The 22,998-nt window shown below is 28.2% G+C and overlaps 1 protein-coding gene across 1 annotated transcript in view; it reads left to right on the forward strand.

The window, feature by feature from the left end:
- The window catches only part of LOC107447414 (venom protease), an 80,876-nt gene that overhangs the window by 4,664 nt on the left and 53,214 nt on the right, over window positions 1-22,998 (forward strand). Inside the window, exons 2-3 of the mRNA XM_016062329.3 lie at window positions 16,539-16,647; window positions 22,125-22,285. Coding sequence (XP_015917815.2) covers window positions 16,545-16,647; window positions 22,125-22,285 — 264 coding nt within the window. The 5' untranslated portion in view covers window positions 16,539-16,544. The remainder of the gene's footprint in view (window positions 1-16,538; window positions 16,648-22,124; window positions 22,286-22,998) is intronic.

Consider the following 22,998-nt stretch of genomic DNA (forward strand, 5'->3'; position numbering starts at 1 on the left):
TATATATATATAAACATATAAACTGCATACAGATCTATCCCTGAACCAAATAAGGTATCAGGTATCTAAATTACCTCTTTTAGGATGAAAAGTTTATGAAGAAACTTTATTTACCTAAGCGAAAATATAAAAACTCAGTTCGATATATTGGTGACACCAAATCTAATTGCTGACTCTTTAGAGCCATGCTTCAGCAGTGGAGTATAATTTTTGAAAAAGTAAAAATCACTAAGCCCTTAGTGAATTTTTTTCTTAAATCTAGCTGAACTCTGCTTTGCAATAAACTTTTGTTAAGCTAGTTAAAATAATCCATCTTATTGAAAACTCCTTGAAAAAGTCCAAGGAAGTCTTTCGAAAGCTCTGTCATAACATAAATTTATGCTTTTTTGCTAATAATATGCTGTTTTTATAAATGCTATGAGTTTGAAATTGTTACTCATGAACTGCTAGGTCAAGTTCAGCCTGCCAGCACTGAAAATGGCGCAAAGCGTCAATATGGAGGGAAAAAAAAGCCACAGTTTTGGGAAAATAAAAAGCGTTTATGGTCTAATTTTTTAACATTTAAAAACTTACTCTAATGCTGCATTACATGGGCTCATAAAAATTTGCAAAAACTAAGAGTAAGCCAGTGATTTTGATAATTTTCATCTGGATGGAAAAATTTCTCCAAATTGGTGATTTTCAAAGAAGTTTAATAACTTTTAAAATATTTAAGTTACTTGCCTATTCTAAAGCCTAGATAATTCTTCAAGGCAAGATTATACATATAATTTTAATTAACATCGTATTGCTTCAAGTGCAATCTCTTAAACGATGGCTTTTTTTATTTTCCTTGGCAACAGATCTTGGCAAAAACAGCGTTAACATGAGCTTCTTCATTATGAAAACCCGCAATGAATAAGTTTTACAGACTAAGTTAGTCTACTTCATTTCAGCAACTTTAAATTAGGCTTTGAAATATGACGAGCATGAATAGGAAGTCACTGGATGGTTTAATGTAATGAGATATTTTTTAAGTTTTCAAGAACACTTTGCAAATTCCTCTTTGTTTTTGGGATTGTGGAGACACCAGAGTGGAAATGCATCCCCAAGGATTAACCTCAAAGATCCGAGTCCTTTGTGTGAAGAAACAACGTCAATTATTGTCTGTTTAAGCTAAGAACTCATCCCGCCACAAACTCTGAGGTCGCCTGGTGCTATGGAAACAGGAATGGAACATTTAAGGGAAGGTAGCTTCACTCTAGGACTAATACAAAAGACCGAAGAAAAATATTCCTTTTCTCCCGCCGACCCTAGCCGAAACCACTCTAAAACAGTGACCCCGTACCCCTACTTGAAATAGTCATACCTCGTTACCATAGTCACCGCCACAGAACCAGACGAATGTCTGGAGGTGTTCTTATTTTAGACACACTATACTACCACTTCATAATAGATCAAATATTATTATGATGTGCTTTTTTTAAATTAGGGCCATAATAAGGTGGGAAATAATTTGTAGAAGATTTAGATAAGTAATACGAGGATTTTAAACTACTAACTAAACATGCATTCCTTTGTTGCCTGAAGCAAAAGTTCAAAATGGTGGCTTCCCTTTGCCCGAAGTTAGAAAAATTATGGGATCTGAAAGATTTTCTATGAATAAGATAAACAAGGATTTTCATGCACTTATCATTCGTCCACTGGCTATCACTTAGTGATTGTGAACTTTCTTCAACTTTTTGTTTAATTTTTTTATAGACAAAGAGAAATTGACAAGGCATTTTTCTCATTTTTATTTTTTATCCCTAAGTCACTCGTAATAAGTCCGCAACTGATTTGACGAATGATCAAAAGGGTACCTCATTTGCAAAACATTTTATTCTAAACCTTTCAAAATGAATTTTTATGGAATTAAAATAGTTACAACGACACGTCAGGCATGCGTTATTCAAACTTTTTACAATACTAATTTAGAAATAATAATATGTTAAATAAATAAAAATCCACATTATACTGACAGTTTATTTAGCCTAGTATCGTGTCATCGTATCTAATTATCGTACCATCGTAATTATCTAAGCAGTAATGATTTTAAAATATTTTATACATTTGCTAAATTTAAGGCGATAAGAAACAGCTTAAAAAATTAAATAGACCATAAAATAATTAGAAATCTTTTAAGCTAGTTTTATATCAATATTGCATTTGAATCACAGTTTCAAATTTTATACAACATATTGGTTACAACATATTGATTAATATTTTCAAGATTTTTTCAGTAGTAAAACCATTATAATCTTAATTTAAAAAGTTTTGAAAAATGTTTTGTTTAGTTATTGTTTTAAGCTAGTGTTTTAAGAAATAAAAACATAAAAAATTCAATTTAAAAGTCCTTTTCCACATGCATGTTTCTTAAAAATGTTCAGTTATAAATTTAATTTAGTGTTTTCAGCAATAAATACATTAAATTCAAAAAAAAAAATGTCATACATTCATTTAGTCATTAGTCTTTTGACAAACTAAAACAATCAGAAAGGCTTGTAAAATTATTAAATCTCAAAAAAATACTTAAAAGAAATTTAGCATAAAATCACAAAAAGATATAAGCTGTGCATGAAAGTAAATATTATGGGATATTCATATTTTACGCGTTTAACTTTTATGTATTGCCTTTTATTCATTCCTAATAAAATATTCATATCTTAAACTTTCATCTGATAATTTTTGAAAGAAATGTGACACATTTATAGTTTATGAATATATTCATTATTTATGAGTTTACCTTTTTGTATAATGTATTCAAAATTTTTAACACTTTCGTTTTTTACGACACAAGGATTTTTATATACATATTTTATGTGAATAGTTTATTTTTCTTAAATGTATGTTAAAAGAAAAGTATGATATTTTTATTAACAAACAACTTATATTCCCAAAAGACAATCTGTATTTTAATCTATACTTTAACTGAAATTATAATAAGTAGTTGTAATTGCTCCCATTACAGTTTACAAGCTAATCATTGAAATTTTTCTACAATACATAACGCCTCTCTTCAGTAAAAAGTGCTCAAATTAGTTTGACTTTTATTTGATCCAGAATCTCCCAGCCTTTTTCGTTTAAAATTATGAAAACATGGAAGTGAATGTTAATGTTTAAAATCCACTACAAGAATGGAAATTTCATTGATGGTAAAAGAAAATTTAAATAGTCAGTAAGATAAAGTATTTACTTTTACAACATGCAAAGAGTGCCATTTTTGGCGAACTTTTATTTGGCATAGGGTGTCCATTATCTGTAACACATGTGCTTAAACTAATCCAAAATGCCAACAAATATTCCTGAGAGAAATAAATAAAATCATAAGCACGGAATCATATAGTACGAAGAGGAAATAATTCTGGTAAAATTACTGTACTGTATGGTAATGGTAATAGCATTTTTGGTAAAAAGTACATATTTATGGTTAGTAAAACCAAGGTATGCGTTATTTAAACCATTCATTTGGTAAATTTTGTGTTTTTATATGGCAACGGAGATTCTGATTATCAGAATTATAGCTCTTATTACCTCATATTTAGTAAAATATGCAAAATTGAAAGGTAAATTTAACCAAATAAGTGGTTTTTATACCATCGTCAAAGATATTATGAAAAATTATTAAATTTTAACATTATTAAACCATATTTTATGGTTAATTTTACCAAAATCTAGACGAAACTGCTTCGATAATAATTACCGAGCTTTTCTTATTCCCATAAAGAAAAAACTCGGTAAATTTCACCATATTCTGGTACTTTTCACCATACGTTCTTTTAGCGTACAAAGTTACTTGCTAAGCTGTTTCTGTCTTATTTAATGATGTTTTTAAAATGAAAACCAACCGCAAATGGTGTAGTTAGTTCCAACTTCTTTTATTTAAGGTCTAACTAGATTAGTCTAGGTTAGTCATATTCGACGATAGTTCTATAGAGAAAAATGAGAATTCTGTGACTTAATACTAATCAAGGCATCATTACTTTATTCCATTGTTTCGATATTTGCTAAAATAAATATTTTTATTTAAATAAGCATAAACGAAATGTAATAAATAAAAACAAACATGAAAATGCATTGCATTATCTGGTTTCATATGAATAAAATCACACTCTTCGCAGTCAGACTAGTCAAAATGTGATAAAAAAACCCACCTTGCTCTATTTTAATATTATTTTATTAGCAATTATTTACGCTTTCTAAGGTCAGCAAAATCACGAACGGAAAAAAAATGGTGACTAAAATATGTCACGAAATGACAGTCATATCAAAACCTACCATTTTTTTTAGATTTATAATGACACGTAAACATTTATTTTGCGTGCTCAATAGTACTTAAACATTTCATCAATGTACTAAATAAGCTATCATATGTTATATGGCACTCAATATGTGGTTGACTTCTTACCAATCAACGTCTGAACTAAAAAAAAGGAATTGATTTTGCTTTAATTTTGTTCATTATTATTAAATAAAAATAATTAAGAAAACTATTGAATGCGAAACATATAATAAAAATTCTCCTTCAAAGAATACAATACGGGGCTGTTAAAATTTTAAAAGAAGGGAAAAATTAATAAATGATTAAAATTAACTTTCCAGTTCCAGTTATGACAATTTTATGCAATAAAGAATTTCTAAACCAATTTTAAGATAAATTGGAGATTTCCGAACGATATTTATATCAGTTATCATTGTACCTGAGTCTGCGGTATGTAGAATTTAAAACTATTATGTTTGAAAAGTTGCCAACTTTAAAGGCATTTCTTGGTAATTTTTCGATCTATTTTTGTGAAAATTTATAATTTAAAATATATGCTGAAATTTAACAATTATAATGTCAACAAATCTTAAAAGATAGTAGAAAATGGATTAAATGTAAATTAAAAATATTAACATCGGAAAAAATGAAACTGGGATGGCGCACAGATAAGTAATTCTTTCAATTAATTATTTCAACTCCCATAAAACTCACAACGTATTACTTATGCTGATCATAATACACCAGTATAGTACTAAAATTTATACCCCCACCCCCCAAATGTTTTCACTAAAAATAAATAATATTTATGATAAAAATAATATTTTTAAGTAATAGAAAAACACAACTTTGTGATCAAAAAACCACATAACCAGAACAATTTCTAAACAGTTTTCGAATTTTAATTTTGAAATTATCTTTTTAGAATATAATTAGATTGAGACAATTTTAGATTAAACTTGCTTTTTTTTAAGCACTTATAAAATTTTTCAGTGTGCTTAAAAATTGTTAATATATCTGTAAAAAACTATAATTATTACACAAAATCGTCTTTCTCTATAATGTTCGTTCAAAACAAGATTTAAAATAGGAATGACCATAGAAAATATTTAGTTTACAATTTCAATGTAAAGAATCATATAAACACGACAATTAAAGAAATGTCTTTTAATTTCATATAATAACTACTACTCACTATGTGAAATCATGCTGTTTCTAAATCATAAACCAAACGCAAAAAAAAAAAAAAAAAATGCAGTTTTCTCTCTATATTAATAAAATTGTTAAACGTTACAAAACGTTACATTTTGTCATGCTGCACAAAAACTGTAAGGCTTAAAATATTGAAATTACGAAGATAGGCAGAATAATATGCAGTATTATTATGTTCTGAACAGGTATAAAAATTAACATTCGCAAGTTAGTTCGAGAATTATTAGTTGTTATGCTTGTAGAAAAAAATATCATGCAGGCCGCTCTACAGCCCGCAGGAAGGAAATTTGTCATGCTGAATGTGCCATATTTGTTTATAAACTTACTACAGAGTTTTTTTGTTGTTGTTTTTTTTTTAATATTTTTTCACATAATTTTTTCGAAAGCTGTGACATTTTTAATTGCTATTTGAATTTCTTTATCACTTTTTTTCTTTTGCTACATTTTGCTTCACTGCGCAAAATATATAAAAGTTAGAAACTTGAACTTACGAAAGTATGCTGAAAATATTTCCGGAAGAACGACGGTATAAGACTGCTTAAGATTAGATTATTAGTTCGAGAAATATTAAGTGTTAAACTTGTAGGAAAAAATATCACGTTTGATTGTCATGTAGCCGGTTGAAATACAACTACGGAGTTAAAATGTGACGTGCTGAAAGAACCATTTATAATTTTTTATTTGTGAACTTAACGCAAATTTTAATTTGAAATTATAATTTGTTTAAAAATTATTTCGAATTTAATTGCTTTTTCCTGATCTTTTTTTTTCAGATTTTTTTGCTTTTAATATTGACACTTTATCCATTGTTGTAGAAATGTAATTTTTCCTCATGAGTTCACGTTTGATTAGATGATAATCAAAAGTAGTAAAGAGAGAGAAAGAGAGATTACATGTTGCCAGATATAAATCTTAACATTTGTTACGAAACTTCTAAAAATGAAAAAAAAAAAAACTTAATAGAGACTTAATAACCATTCTCTGGTTGAATTGTCTCGTCAACGATTAAAATAACATCTCATTTATTTCTTCTTAATGAGTCACACAATATGTATTCCTTAGGTTAAACTTCTTTTTCAAATTCAGGTGAATACTTTTAAAATGCAGGTAATCTTCTATTTCCTTACTGTGAATATATTAGCAGACTTTTTGAACATAAAGCTACAATAATTAAATATTTTGAAAAAAAAAATTTCATTATTGTAGCTTTATGTGACTTTATTTGAATGGTGCCTCTTAGTCTAATGAAAAAAAATTTGCCCATTTTAGTAAGTTCCTTCAAATTTGGAAATTTAAATTTTATTTTTGAATAAGATATGTATGACATACAAATTCGTTTTTGTATTATAATCTCTGGTTACAGATCAACAGTTTATAAAATGCATAATGTCTACAAGTTTATTAAACGAATGCTAATTTAAAATAAAAAGATTATGGCAGAGTTTTTTTTAACACTATGACAACACTGCTAATATATAAGATTAAAAATATCGAAGATCTATAATTATTATATGAAAGTAAAAAATAATAGATTATTGCAATTATTGCATTAAGAATATTCGTGATTATTTTTCAATGCATTCTAATCACTGCATTATAATCTAATCATTTTAATAACATATAGGTAATTTATTCTATTGTAATAAAAGCAAATTTTGTTGCAATGAAATATTGCCTTCAAATTAATAATCGCTAAAAATCATTATTAGTAAAGATTGGAGGAATAAAGAATCTGCGGTTTCTAAATTTAGTTCAATGTCAAAAAAGACCAAAAACTCGTGTTTCATTAATCCTTCTTGCGACATTCACTCACTAAATCAGTCACTTACTCCAATAGATCAAAATAGAAACTATTTGGAAAAAAATAACTAAAAAAATTCCCAAAACGCATTTACATTTTGGTAAAATATTCACAGTATTAAAATTTGTAACATAAAAAAGGCAACATTCTTGCTTTCGAAAAACATGACGCGTATCATACATATTTACATTTTTTTCAAAAATTCACTTCTACTCCTCAATTTGCATAAATTTGTTTTCAAGTGCAAACACCAAAATAACTCTTCATCTTCAACGCATCGATATCAATGCGATCGTAGCGTGTTAAGTTTTTACTTTGGCTCTCCGGAGCGGAAACATATTCACACTAAGCGATGCGGCTCCGCTTCTATTATCCGCAAAATGGATTTCCGCACCTTTTCAGCAGCTGAATACCAGAAAATGATGAAGACAACATAAAAATCACTCCATTCTTGTTACTACTATTGTAGTACACAGAAAATAACTAGGCCATGGAATTTTTCTTTTTTCGTTAATAGCCATCTCTGAACTATATCATAAATTTTATGTATTTTAACAAATGCCATTGTTCTTTTTTTTTTCTTTCTTTTTTTTATATTTGACATTGCTTTGGCTAATTTTGATGTTGAGATTAATAAACCTTGTTTGCTCCATTTTATTCCATTTTTTATGTTTGAAATATATTTTGAGGCAATTTAAAAGTTGTAATTGAATTATATGCGGAAACATTATTTCTCCCTGGGCCGTCATAGGACAATAAGTTTCTTTTTCTGATTTAAGTCTTTTTTATAAATTTAACATAATTTTATAACAAATTTAAAATTCACAATATTGAACATTTTAAAATAATCATATTCATTTTTCTACGCAGTTTTATATTTAATAAATATTCTTAATTTTTTAATATCGTCAATTAATTTTAATAGCCTTTACATTGCTTTAGCACTTTTTTTTAAAATAAATGATTGCTAACTTTTTTTATTTCGGATTTTAAACGAATTTAATAGGCTTGTCAGTTAATACATTCATTTAATTTATTTAATCATTTACAATTAATAGAAACACAATTTTAATTTTTAAGTATTTTCAACCAACTTAATAAGCATTTTTATTTTCCTTTAAATTCTGAATTAATTAATCAAGTATTCAGCAAAAAATATAAACAACTAGAACACTTAGCCAAATAGCTTAGTTCTTGCTGTTTATAAGCTGCAATATGGTTTAGTAACTTTTATAAATATATAGAAACAAATACACGACAAAAAAAAAATCATGACGCATTTACTTTAAATTTAAATTATATTAACAAAATAAACGACTTTCCGATACAATTTAAGAAAAAAAAAACATTTCCATGCAACTTAATTAATTACAATGATCAAAAACAATCTTAACACATTCTTATGCTTTTTAACCAACCTAAAAACGATAATTTCTAAAACGAAAGGTCTGTTTATTAGAAAATAAGATCTAAAATCATAAAAAAACATCTAAATTCATAAGTAGTGTTACTATGTTAAGAGATGAAAAAAATTCTAATTCAATCAAAAAGAGAGTTTAGGAAAACGCTACGAAAGTAGCACCATGTGTACGCTGTTTAAAAGTAGCACCATGCGTAAAAGGGTGAAGTGATTAAAATCATCGATTTGTTATATCAACTATACTGTTTGTTTTAGTTATTCGTTTGACTAGATAGTTCAATCAGAAATAATAATTATTTTCAGCTGATTCTTAATACAAGAACTCGAAAGCTACGTATAGTTAAATAAAAATTCTCATTTTAATTATTGTGGAATTAACTTTGATTTTGAATTTTACTATTTTATGAATTTCATTCATGGAATGCTTATTTTTTAAGTCATTGACTAACTTTCAGAAAAGTGCTACTACATGCATTTATTAAATAATGAAGCAGGCAATATTTAAATTTTTTTCTGAAGAAGAAACTGTTTATTTCTGGCAAAATCAGGTGTAAATATTTATCTATTGTTTAACAGACAGCACAGAGAACGATTTTCTTTTTTGTTTTACGCTGCATGAGACCGAATAAATTTCTTCATGCCATACTCTATGGTATCATGATAAAATTACCAAATTGTTCTACTTTTAATACTAACTGCATTCTAATAAACACAAATTTTACTGTCAATTTTACCAAAAGTCAGTACAAAAGCGGTTTAGTAAAAATTATCTTGCCTATTGGTGTTCCTAGAGTTAGAAACAGGGTAAATGTTAATTCTGGTAGTTTTGACCATACTTTTTCTTCTCAGTTTATGATAATCGCTAGTAAGTTGAGCCGCGATGGCTCAGGGGACAGAACGTTCTCCTTCCAATGAGGAGAACCGGGTTCGAATCCAAGCAATGGCTGGTCGATACGAATTCCACATCCGGCTTGCACTGACCACACTGCTGACGTGAAATATCATCAATGGTAGGCGGATAATGAGTTAGAGTCCCCTAGCCATCAGACTTACCATGGGATGTTCTCATGATCTTCCTCTCCATGTAACGCAGATGCGGGTTAGTATTGTCAAAAAGTCCTCCACGAAAGCAAATTTCTCCCAATACTTGATCCAGGAAATCCCTTGTCTTCTGGATTGGGTTAGAATACGTAGTTGAACATCAGTAGTTGTCAACCCAAAAATTGGGTCCGCTGTTCAACGACGGTTATAAAATATAAAATAAAATCGTCAAAATATTGCCAAAAGTGTCCTGGCCAAATGTGTAATACTCTAGATTCAATCAATATGAATCACGTTTAGCTGTTGAGATTTTGAAAATTTACTGACTTTTTTCCCCCATGTTAATTGTTGTACGTACCATGTTAATATGTGTATACTGATTTAAACTTTTTTTTCTTCAAAAAAGTTACAGACGTTTAAACGATTTAAACATAAGTTTTGATATTTTCCAAGTATTAGCTAGGAGCTCATGAGAATTTCCAATGCTCCTATTTAGTTCCTTTCAAATTGTATAAACCGGAATCGAATCAAAGAGTCAGAGTTACAGACGTTTAAACATAAGATTTGATATTTTCCAAGTATTAACTAGGAGCTCATGAAAGTCTCCAATGCTCCTATTTAGTTCCTTTCAAATTGTATAATCCGGAATCGAATCAAAGAGTCAGAGTTACAGACGTTTAAACGATTTAAACATAAGATTTTATATTTTCCAACTATTAACTAGGAACCCATGAGAATATCCAATGCTCCTATTTAGTTCCTTTCAAATTGTATGAACCGGAATCGAATCACGGAGTCAATCTTTTCTAAAAAGCACAACTATCTCTTTTACACTTGAAACAAAAGCGATAAGATACTCTGTATAGAAGATTCTGAAAGGAAACTTGTAAGGGTCAATAGGTACCAGAGCCTACTTGGTCATCTATGGACAGTTGTTATTCAGACCGTGAACTTGACATCCTGTCGCTGCTAATGAAACTCCTCAGATTTATACTAGGAACCAGACTATAAACATTTTAAACAGAAAGCGGAACGCCTTTTCTTTAGAGCGGAGTAATTATTCATCTGCTTATTCATATACTATAAAAACAAGGTCAAGGATAAAATTGGCTTTGTTGAGAGGGAGGCATTTTTTTGCTTCTTTGGCTTTCATAAGATTCAAAGTTATCAAGATTAATTTTTTGAAAGCATCTCTGGAGAAATATCTCGATGAACACCAATTCGTTTCTTTCTTAAATATCAGTTTTAAAGATCTGTTTGCTCTAGTTATTGAATTTAACTTGAAATCTTCATTATTTACTGTTTAAATCAGCAGACGTTTGGAATACTTATTTTGAGTTTGAACTTACCAATTATAGTGAACGAAAATAATTATAATTGAAATAGGTTATCTGCCAAAACGTAAAAAAGACGAATGTTCAATTAAGTTAATTCATTGCGTTCAGTTTTCATAGACTTCTAGACATTTGCTTATTGTTAATTCTCTCAAATATTGTCAAATACAGTAAACACTTACTATGCAAATCAAAAACTAGGAAGATTTAGTTGGTAGATTATTGATTCGTATTCTTTTCAGTTTTTCTATAATCCAGCCCTTTTTGTTCTATGGTTTTATCATATCGTTGCAACACTTTACCTAATTATTCATTACATGCATATTTAATTATTTTCAAAGATTTAACAATAAAATGGCATTAACACATGAAATCGATAGGTTTTTTATTAGTTTTTTTAATGTATTTTTGATTTCTCAGAATTAATTTGAAATTAAGGTAAAAATTTCGATAAATTAATGTAATATGTAATGGGATCAACATTTCTGTTCTTAATATAGATCTAAATACATTTTTAGCTATGGCGTTAGGCTTATCGTATGCTATGAGATTATCGCAAAAATAATGTAATGTATACTAATAAAAGTATTGATTGATGTATTCACATTTAGAGTTATTATTGCTTGCACAACATATAAAAGTTAGAGAATTGTTAGTTATGTACAAAAGTCCTAATAATCTAATCAGATACAAAAGTCACAATAAGTAAGTATGTAAAGGAAATTTTTTTGTCAGAATATTAAATATAAATTGTAATTTATATCCTATAATAAATGCTAAGATTTGAAAATCGCATTTTTTTTCTTTTGTGGGGGGAAATGTTTAAGGCATTTTTTCCAACTTGGATTTCTTTTTTATTTATTTATTGACTGGTTATGAATGTATGTGCAGTTTAATGATCGAAATACTGAATACGATAATGCTGCACTGTGAGCCGTGGTGGCTCAGCGCTCGCCTCTTAATGTGGTGAACCGGGTTCGAATCTTAGCGATGCCTGGTTGATACGAATTCCACACCCGACTCGCACCGACCACAGTGCTGACACAATAATATCCTCAGTGGTAGACGAATCATGGGTTAGAATCCCCTTGCCATTAAATTAACCGTGGGAGGTTTTCTCACCATGTAACGCAAATACGGGTTAGTTCCATCAAAAAGTCCTCCACGAAGACAAATTTCTCCCAATACTGGATCCAGGAGTTCCTTTGTCGTCTTCTGAATTGGGTTCAAAATTACAAGGCCACGGAGTTGAACATTGGTAATCGTAAACTCAAAAATTGGGTGGACTGTTCAACGACGGTAATAAAATAAAATTCAATAAAATAAAATGCTACACTGTATGAAAAGTAGTTATTCGTTATGGTTCGATCGCAAAGTGTTATTTCGATAGTTCATCTTCAAATTGTGATAGAGCAAAAGGAAATCTGTCCAGGAAAAAAAAAAGAAAGTTGACTTGGGAAACCAAGTTGGGAATTAGGGAATGAAAGTATCTCTATTTGCTCATCGATGAATATTAATCTGAAATATTGATAGGTATAAGTCATCATCACAGGAAACCGACATTTTCAAAAAAACATGAAGCCACGCTAACTCCATTCAGAAGTGACGAAAGTGATATAAATACTACAACATAATTAATTTTATTAATTAGAATTTGTTTTATTTAGAGAAGAACTGAACTTTTTTAAGAGTCTAAATACTCGTATTTAGAGCAAGAATTTACGGAGGCATAATTTTAGAAATTTTTAATTATTAGTCCAATAATATTTTAATCAAAATCCATTTCCATTTATGCTTATTTTACAAAAATATTTCGTTTTATCAATTTTGGAACTAAAGTTATTACTAGGATTTTTAATAGCGATGTGGTTTCGATAAAATAAAATACTAATAAAATATTGGTATGATATAAAGAGATTCAAGGCCATTATATTAATATTTAAATATCCATAAAATAACGATATTGACAATTAAAGATCCAAAATACGTTTTTAATATTTAAACTTGAGTTCGCAGGAATAAACTATCTAAATATCTCATTTCTTTTATTTTAATTAGCTATTTGGGGAAGATCATGAGTTCCATTTCAGAAAATTTTCAGGAGTTAATAATACGAATTTATTTATTTTATCGATGAATTTATTATGGCCGTACGTAAGGATAGTCCAACCGTAAGTAGGAACATAATTGCACTTTATATATCGTGCTTCATGTGGCTTGGAAAAAAAATTCTGGTCAAATTACCGTATTGAGCCGCGATGGCTCAAGGGATAGAGCGTTCGCCATCCAATGAGGTGAACCGGGGTTCCATCCCGGCGATGGCTAGTTGATACGAATTCCGCATCCGGCTTGCATCGACCACAGTACTGACGTGAAATATCCTCAGTAGTAGACGGATCATGGGTTAGGGCCCCCTTGCCGTCAGGCTAACAGTTGGCGGTTCTCGTGGTCTACCTCTCCATGTAACGCAAATGCGGGTTAGTTCCATCAAAACGTCCTCCACGAAAGCAAATTTCTCCCAATACTTGATCCAGGAGTTCCCTTGTCTTCTGGAACCCGAAAATTGGGTCGGCTGCTCAGCGACGGTAGCAAAAATGAGATAAAAAATTACCGTTATGTATGCCAATGACATTTTTGGTAAAAAAAAAAGCGTAATTCTGGTTAATATATGCGGTGTTTAGTCAAAATATGTGTGGTATTTAGACCATCATTTGGTAAAGGTTTGCCGAAAATTCTAGTTTTAAAAACTATAATTATTATTACCACATATTTAGTAAAAAAATATAAAACTGAAAAGTAAATTTAACCGAATAAATTGTTTTTATGTCATACTCTAAGGAATCATGATAAAATGACCAAATATTACCAAGCTTTCCAAATTTTATCAAAGATTATGAAACAATATTTTATTATTAATTTTACAAAAGCGCTTCGATAAAAAATTCCGAGTTTTTTGGTGTTTCCATAGAGCAAGAAACGCTATACATTTTACCACATTCTGGTAGTTTTGATAATATTTTTTTCCTCAGTGTGTCATTCAAGATATTTATACATTTTTTAAAAAATTAAAACTTCTGCTCTTTATGTAGTCAAAATAACCTATAGGTATCCTTTAACCTATAGGTATAAAGGAAATTAGAAAATTTATTTTAACAATAGAATTTATAAAATAAAAATTAAAATTATTAACTGGAAATTATGAGTCCTCAACACATGCCCTTTCTGTTGGTAAGATTTTTGACCAATTCATATTAGGTTAAAAAGTAATATTTTCGAATTTTCCTAAATGAAAAGGTAATTCAGTTCATTATTTATTAAGCAATATCTTTCCTTTAAAAATATATAAATAAATATAATTAAAACAATACTTTACTTCGGATAGATGTTTTAATAGTTTTTATTGCATTCCAAAATTTTCGGAATTATTGATCTACTCTGAAACGAAACAAAATATCTCAGGAAAGATTTTTTTAGCAACATTTTGAACGGTTTCATATTTAATTTAATATTATTGAAAAAAAAATAACCAAAGCAATATTATGTTTTTCCTACTGCATATCATTTTCAAATACTTTCTCACTATTCTCGAATATTCAAGAACCGCAACTTGAATATTTTATTTGGACCGAATCCACCCATTTCCATTTGACACCTTCATAAATAAAGCATGACGCCCTCAGATGTGTTAATACGTTTTTAAAAGAAAGTGTTATAATTTCACTTCGGCGAAAGGAAAGAGTTCCGAAAAAAGATTTTGCCCTCAATAGGGAAACGTTTGTATTCTTCTAAAAAGTATTTATTGGGAAAAGTGGCACATCCGCAAACTAGGAGTGAAAGTATTCGATATTTCAAATTGTCACCCATAATTGCTGACACTTTTTTGTTGTTTAAAAAATTTAACTGATTGCATCCTGTTGCATTATTTATTTCATTTAACAACATTTTTTTTTTCAAGAATATATTTATCTTTACATATCTTTAGTTAAGTATTTTTTAATGTTTGATGTCTTAGTCCAAAAAATAGGGCATTGCTTAGGTAAAGTTGAATGCTGACGCATTTTATAGATTTAAATTAATATTTTAACATGACTCATCAGCTATTTTAGAACAAGGATACAAATGATTTCTGAAAGCATATTTCATTCCAGGAATATCAAATCGAAGTTATGGATTAACTATCTAAAAAAATTTCAGTGAACTTATGTTAAATAAATTTTCAAGGCACTTTTTCAGAAATCAAATTAAGTTTAATTCATCTTTTCAACCTAAAATTTTCCATTTTTCCATTACATAACATTAGGGATTTGACATTAGGAATTTGAATATTTTTTATAAAACTAAAGTATTACTTGAATAACAAAATGACTTATCAAACATACAGGCAGTTTTTCTTTTGTTTTGAACCAATATTAAATTAGTCATTTTTTTTTTCATTCATATAACCAATTATATTTATTTGTCTGCTTAAATTCTGCCCGCTTTCTGTCTTGCTCCTGCCTAGTCTAGCAACACTTCATAGGAAAATGTTGCAAAACACTGGAAATGTAAAACTATTTGCGTCAATACGTTCACTAATTTTTAGCTACCCCTATTCTTTAAAAGCAATGAAGAGATAAAGTACACTGTAAAAAATTCTGGAATAAAATACGGTAAAAAGTTTATAGTATAGTAAAAGCAATTAAATAAATTGCTATTCACCATTTTGCGCCAAGAAATTTTTAACTATCTACTGGCATTTAGGGTGCGGGTACTTTTTAACGTAAAATCCATTTTCGCTGGAACATTTTACTTAACAAAAAAATCTGATGCTCCGTAATTTTTATAGATATAATTACCGTAAAATCCCTGACTCACTCTAATTAAATAAATTTTACTATAAAAATTACGTTATTTTAATAGGAATAATTACCGTAAAATCCCTGACTCACTCTAATTAAATAAATTTTACTCTACAAATTACGGTATTGTATTTTATGGTAAAAATGGATTTTACGGATGATGAATCCTAAATACCGTAACTTTATTCCGAAATAGGGTCTTGAATTTTTAGCAGTGTACTTCTCTTCAATAAAAATACACTATCTACGGTCGAAGTTTGCAACCGTAATTTGCTGTTCCGCTAAGGGTTAAATTTATATGAGTGCAAAAGTACTGCAACAAAAGTACTGCATGGAAGATTTCCACGGCAGTACTCATGTTTAGTTTATCAACACTGCTTACAACTTTTGAAGCACTTATAACAACACTTTTAACAGGATTCTATTGTATTTTGTGTATGTTCTATATCATAATAGTTATGATTTAAAATGAAAGCTTTTTTTTTTCTGTGCTGCTTATTTATTGTAAAACAAACATGAGTTAATACGATCTTAAGAGATAACATCCAAGTTTCTTTTTCCTTTTTTTTTTCTTCATTAAAATATTGCATTGTTAAAAATATATTTTTTATAGGTACTGATGGAAGTTATCCTCCTATTATTACTGTCATGCATCTGCATGAATGTTAGTGCAATGGAGGAAATGGAACAAAGGATGAAAAGTTCAATTGTAAAGAGACAAGGTATTTTGTGTATTTCTTAGCACATATTTTTAAAATCATATTTTATTCTTGGAAACTTAATTAACCGAATTTATAAAAGAGCATTCTAGAATGTTAATTTTTTTTTCTAAATACTAATGCATTCATATCCAGTTAAAAGTCAATAATTCTTAAAACTTAGGGCTCCTGAAATAATTGTTGTCATATATTCTTGAAACATTTGTAATTTGCTTTCTTTTACAACTATTTTTTTCAGTCTGAATGCAGCAATTTTGTAATTAAAATTGCTGTCAGCACTGCTTGGCTTATAAATAAATTCATGTCATATGTTCCATTTTCATATGCTATTTTAAATTATTCATAACTTTTAATGTTATTATGCAATTTTTATCGAAAGATATTATTTTTAAAATATAATTTGTCCGAAATAGTATAATATTTAAGATACGGTTAATTATATATAAACAAATTGAAAAAAAAATAAATAAATATATTTAAAATAAATTGTCAATACACCTCCAAAATGTGTATGTTCCAGGAAAAATGTATGCGTGCTTTGCTTCTTAGGCATAAGTTTTTGCCAGATTTCCTTTAAAAACTAGCTTTAAAAATATAATTTATCTTAATTAGGGGACTACATCGAACACAGCCAGATTGTTACCAACGAACTGGTAAAATATTAAAGATTGCTTAAAATTTAAAATTTACCGAAAATAAACGAGCAAAAATGTCCTCGCTAACTCAATATGAACTTATTGATATGGTCTGTTTTCTGGTAGAATCTAAGAAAAGTAGACAGAAATTCTTTTTTTTTTTTCGTTCTAGAATTAATTATTGAAAGTGTCTATTCTGTGAATTAAAAAATTGACAGTAAAAAAATTATGAAAATTATTACTTGACAATTTTATCGAGTTACTTATGTCAAACTAATAGTTAGTTTTTATAAGAAAAACGTGAGTTTTCTTGATAAAAATTAGTTTCAGTAGAAAATTTTACAAGCGAGGAACCTGTTGGTAAAAATTTTGCAACTTTGATGCAGTTGACATGGTAAATAAAAGATACGAAGTGTAGCTCGTTACAGTTAACATGAGGGTACCAGCGGACTCCAATCTGTTTGACTCAATTTTGAAGCTGCTTGCAGTTTTCTAATTATAATATATACTGGTACTCTAATCGGTGAAAGTTGAAAGATTTAGTTTTCAAAATTTTACTTACATAATCATTTTCTAGAAGTTAAATTTACCAAAATTTTTAATTTATTGCACGGTACGGTATTGCAATGTTTCATTATTACTCATTAGATGATTCTTTTTTTCTGCTTTAATGAGTGAATAACTAATTTAATCTATAAAAAATAATTAAATTTTAATAAGAATAATTTTGAATCTAAACTAAGGCTAAGAAGTGAAGAGAAAATTTATAAATTTTCTCATATCGTATCATTTAACCTTAAATAAACAAAATGCAATTTTAACAGATTTCTTTTATTATTATTATATTTGCATGATAAATTTAGAAATTTATCTAAGTACAAAAGTACACATTGTTACGTAATTTCTAATAGTTCGGTAGTATTTTTAATAAACATAAAAGCAATTATTTAAAAGGAAATTAGTATAACATAAAATATTATTAAAAAAATTTTAATTTCCATATAGTTTTCTATTGAAAAATTCAAATTATCATATTTAGTCTAACTGCTTTTGTATATAGAGTTGTTACACCGCCTTAAAAACCTGAGATGCACGATAAAGTAAAATGTAGTGCAAATTTTTTAATTTTTCAATATTAAGGTGTTAAAATAAATCACTATTTTACCATTAAAAATTAATTATTTTTTAAACGTTATGAAATTAAAAGTAATCGATTGAAAATGGACCGATTTATTTAAAATTCGACGATAGTAATTATTCAAATTATCGTTATTATGGTAAAACTTAATTATATTAAAAACTTGTTTTCCTGATTATGGCAGAGATTAAAATAATTGACCTAGGTATGATATAAATGACGTATTATATCATTTCAGCGTTATTAAGAATTTCGCTAGTATACAACTGGTATTCTCACATTCTAAACTTTTTTCCAGATGGCAGCACCAACGCTTTTTCTTTTTACAGGGCATAGGATAGATGGCAGCACCAAATAATTTTTAAAAATAAGATGAATCGCAATGACACGAAGACAATCACAAATATTTTAAAGTGAATTTTACTCTTTCAATAATGTTTATAATTAAAAAAAAAAAGGTTTTTTTTTAAGTATAACCTTTTTATAATATTAAAGATTTTTTTTTTTTTTTATTACGAAAAAGGAAATGCTGCTTATTCAAAGAGACGTCATCCTTAAATAAACTTGAAATTACAGAGGAAATAAATATAATATAATTTATGAAATTTCAATGTTCTCAAATTTTCGTGCTTTCACCTATTTTATTTGATAATTTCCTTCAAATTAAAAGTAAACAAAATAAAATCTGCATCTAAACTTCATGAATTTTTATTGGATTAAAAAAGAAAAGATTCAATTCGCAGGTCTGATGATGGATATTTACTCTGGCATTTTTTTCCAATTCATGTAAAATGCAAAGCCTCCATCCAATAATATATATGAGTCATGCTGTATTTTAGATCCTTTATTTATTTTATTTTTTTCTTAGACAAAATTATGCCTGTAAAATTCTGCAATAAACAGTTTTTGATAAGCAGTAAAATAGTATACAATTGCCAGATTTTAGAGTTTTTATAGGTATCTTTTTTTATGCAATTAACGTGAAAAGAATTTTATAGCGTCATCCAAATCGGTTTTTATCAGTTTAAACTGTAATAATATTATATTTAAAAAATCTAAAAATTGAAAAACGTGTAGTTTTAAATTACTAACGCTAAACCGTAAAACGTATAATTTTATTGCTTTAGCTTTGAGGAAAAGGCCATAGAAATTTTAAAAATTGTCAACCGTATTTCTCTAATAAAGAGGTCCCTTTTTATTTCTACCTTTTTTTGAAAGATATTGTATTGTCTAAGTATATTATATCACCAAAAGTTTGTGCAGTACAAAAATATCAAGAAAACACAAATTAAAAATTTAACCTAAAATCCAAAATGGATCATAAAAAAAAATTCACAAAAAACCAACAAAAATACGTTTTTTAATCCCCAGAATAATTTCAAAATAAACATAGTTGAAAGACATGGTCCTGAACTTTCGGTCATTCGTGTATGTTATTATTTCATGTGCTAGTTCAGAAATTTAAAACTCTGTTTACAATTATAGCTTATGTTTATTAAATTTATATTTATAAATGATTTCTAAAATACATTAATGCTTTGAAAACATTTCATTACAAACATAAATGAGTCAACCAGGACAGATATCTAAAATATCCTAAGCTTACGATAAAAAATAAATCTAATTTATATTTTGTAATATTCAATCAAATAACCGCTAGGATTTCTGATCGTTTCAAACATTTACCTCTTCAGACCTGACGTCAACTTTAGACGAATATAACTTAATTATAAACTGGTCTAATAATTAAAAATATATAACTTAACTGTAAACTTGTCTTAACTTAATTATATAGCTTGTTTAGATTAAGTCTTCCCAAACTTTTTAGCCAATGGTAGCTCTTTTACGGAATAATATTCATTGCTGATCTCTGTCATTTAAATATTTAAATGCTTCTAGTATGCAGCTAACTCAAGTTTCATAAAGTAGTCAGTTAATTTCTAATTAAATGTTTCAAGGATATATTATTATGAAAGTAATTATTTGGAATTGGGTTGACGTACTCAACTTTAATTATCAAAATCAGATTGAACAGACAATCAGATTGAACAGACAATCAGATCAGAACAGACAATCAGATGCAAAAATCAGATTGAACAGACCAAAATGAATGGGTAGCGCAAAGAGCAAAATTCAAAAGTAATAATTTGAACATCAATTCAATTGAATTAATATGCAGAGTTATAGCTTGCACAACATTGAAATGCTGGATTAAATTTTTAATAAATAGAGAAAAATGCCCGAATTCAATATCTCGCTTTCTTCTGTACTTCGTGCTGGTGGCAGTGGCAGCATGTATTGGATACCTGGCTTCTCAAAGGTAAGTTGGTGCTAATGGGAGAACAAGTTTTGCTTTTTTCAATGAGTGGTTAAAGTTTTTACTTTTCCAGACAGAACCAAAAATGGTGTATAAGTAAATATCAATCTGGATGTTAGACTTCAAAATGGAGTTTGAAATTACGTCTAACAAGCATCCATATTCGCTTAACAATAAACGTGGTTAGATTTACCGTTATTTAAAATGGTTGGAGCACACATTCATGATTTAGCAACATTATATCTCGATCTGTTGGAAGTAGTTATAAAAAAGACAACTTCGAGTGTGTTCACATATTTTATCGATCAAAGAATTGTTTTGCAAACTAAATATTGAGCCGTGGTCCAATTTAAGTTAGCGGAAGCCAAATTTTTCCACGGACCTTAGTTTGAAAAGCTCCGGTCTAGATCTTTGTTATTGCCATTTAAAACAAATTTAGTTTCATTCTTTCATTTAGAATAGTATGTAATTTGGAGTTAAATTGTTTTTATCATCCTTTTTTCATAATAATCATAACATTCGTTTGTAAAAAAGCAATGTTGTCAATTTTTTTAGTTAGTTTTGTGAAAGCAATGTTCACAAATGTTTATGCATATGATAACACACGAAAATGATGTTATATTGTTAAAATTTAGTTGCAATACTAAATCAGATGAAAATTATTTGTTTTTTTCACTCATTTTAACAGCCAAATGCCGAAAAACAACCATGAAAAAAATTTTAAAATCTGAGTCATGTTTCAATAAATTATAAACAGAATGAAAGAAAAATATAGCGTTTTGTTTAGTTACAAATATTCAACGTTTGACTCTTTTTCACTTATAAGTTCATTGATTCAGTTAATTTAATCAGCAATTAAGATAAATCATACAATGTGTAGTTTCACACAGCAAATGAATGATTATTTATGCAGCACTAACCTGCGTTCTTTAAATTCTTGCAGTGTTTTCGGAATCGATGGTTCGTAAAGAATACATTTGATGATATTATTAATTAAAAGAAAAATACATGAAAAAAGGAAATTATTATTAATTAAAAGAAATTATCTGACGTAAGATTCGCAGATCTTGGTGGCCATTTGTAACCTGCTTTTTATTTAATTTCGTGAAAGGTACGTAATAGTAATATGTGCGAAATAATTCGAAAATATAATAATATGGAATTCAGACATTCATTTGGGATAATGATTAAAGATGTGTGTAAGCTTGTGTAAGATGATTTAAAAATTCAATATTTAGACCTGTAAATTCTACTTATTTGAAAAATGATAATTGAAAAAAATATAGTTTTTATGCCAATAAAGTTACGAGCCCTCCATTATTTTTAAAGCCTTGCATTATGTTCAATTTTATAATGACATCTAATGTTTTTAATGTACAATTCCTTACAGTGTTGTTTCAAGCCAGGCCATGTGTAACGCCGGACAGGCAAACAGGAGTGTGCAGTGCAATCGGGCGATGCCCGCAACTCATGCTCGATCTGAATAGGTTGAGAAGATCTGTTTGCATGCAGAACATTCTTGTTCTTGGTGTTTGTTGCCCTCTTGTTCAAGTTTGTAATCTTTTCTTTTACGTAATTTTTTAATGCCTCACTGGTTTTTAAGAATATTTTCGAGCATAGGTTAATTTCTTTTCTTACAGAAAATTAGTATCCTAACTATAAAAAGTAAACATAATGCTTGTTAATTATGTTTGGAAATTAAATAAATTTGTTTGTGTATATCTAAATATTTGTGTATACATATGGGCCATAAAGTGTTGTAATTGCGTCTCTTGCCTTTATACATTTTATTTCCTTTATTGCGATTTATTCTTTTGCAAATTATTAAAGCATTTTGAAAGCTGTAAATTTATTATATCATAAGTATTTTATGATTAACAGCATGACATGAATGTGTAAATGAAATGTCACTTTTATCTCCCGTTAACATTAAAATCAAATATTCAAAATAAATTTTCAATCTAAGTATAAAGCACAATAAATTTACATTGTGGATATTTATGATGTTAATGTATTAAAGTTACAAGAAATATAAAGTATATTCCCTTACTTTTTTTATATTTTCACAATACATCAGAAAAATGCTTTCTCTTAGTTTACTTGTCGCAATTGTCCCTAAGTATAAATATTATTAAAGTTGCCTCTTAAAATTGTGGCTATTTTCATTACATGCCTTTGACTATACTCAATGTTACATTTAATTTCACTTTCCTAGTTTAGTTTTAATTTTATCATTTATGATTCTTCCGAAAAGTGAGTTTAAA

The sequence above is a fragment of the Parasteatoda tepidariorum genome, chromosome 4 (genome assembly GCF_043381705.1).
Source record: "Parasteatoda tepidariorum isolate YZ-2023 chromosome 4, CAS_Ptep_4.0, whole genome shotgun sequence".
NCBI classification, from domain to species: Eukaryota; Metazoa; Arthropoda; class Arachnida; order Araneae; family Theridiidae; genus Parasteatoda; species Parasteatoda tepidariorum.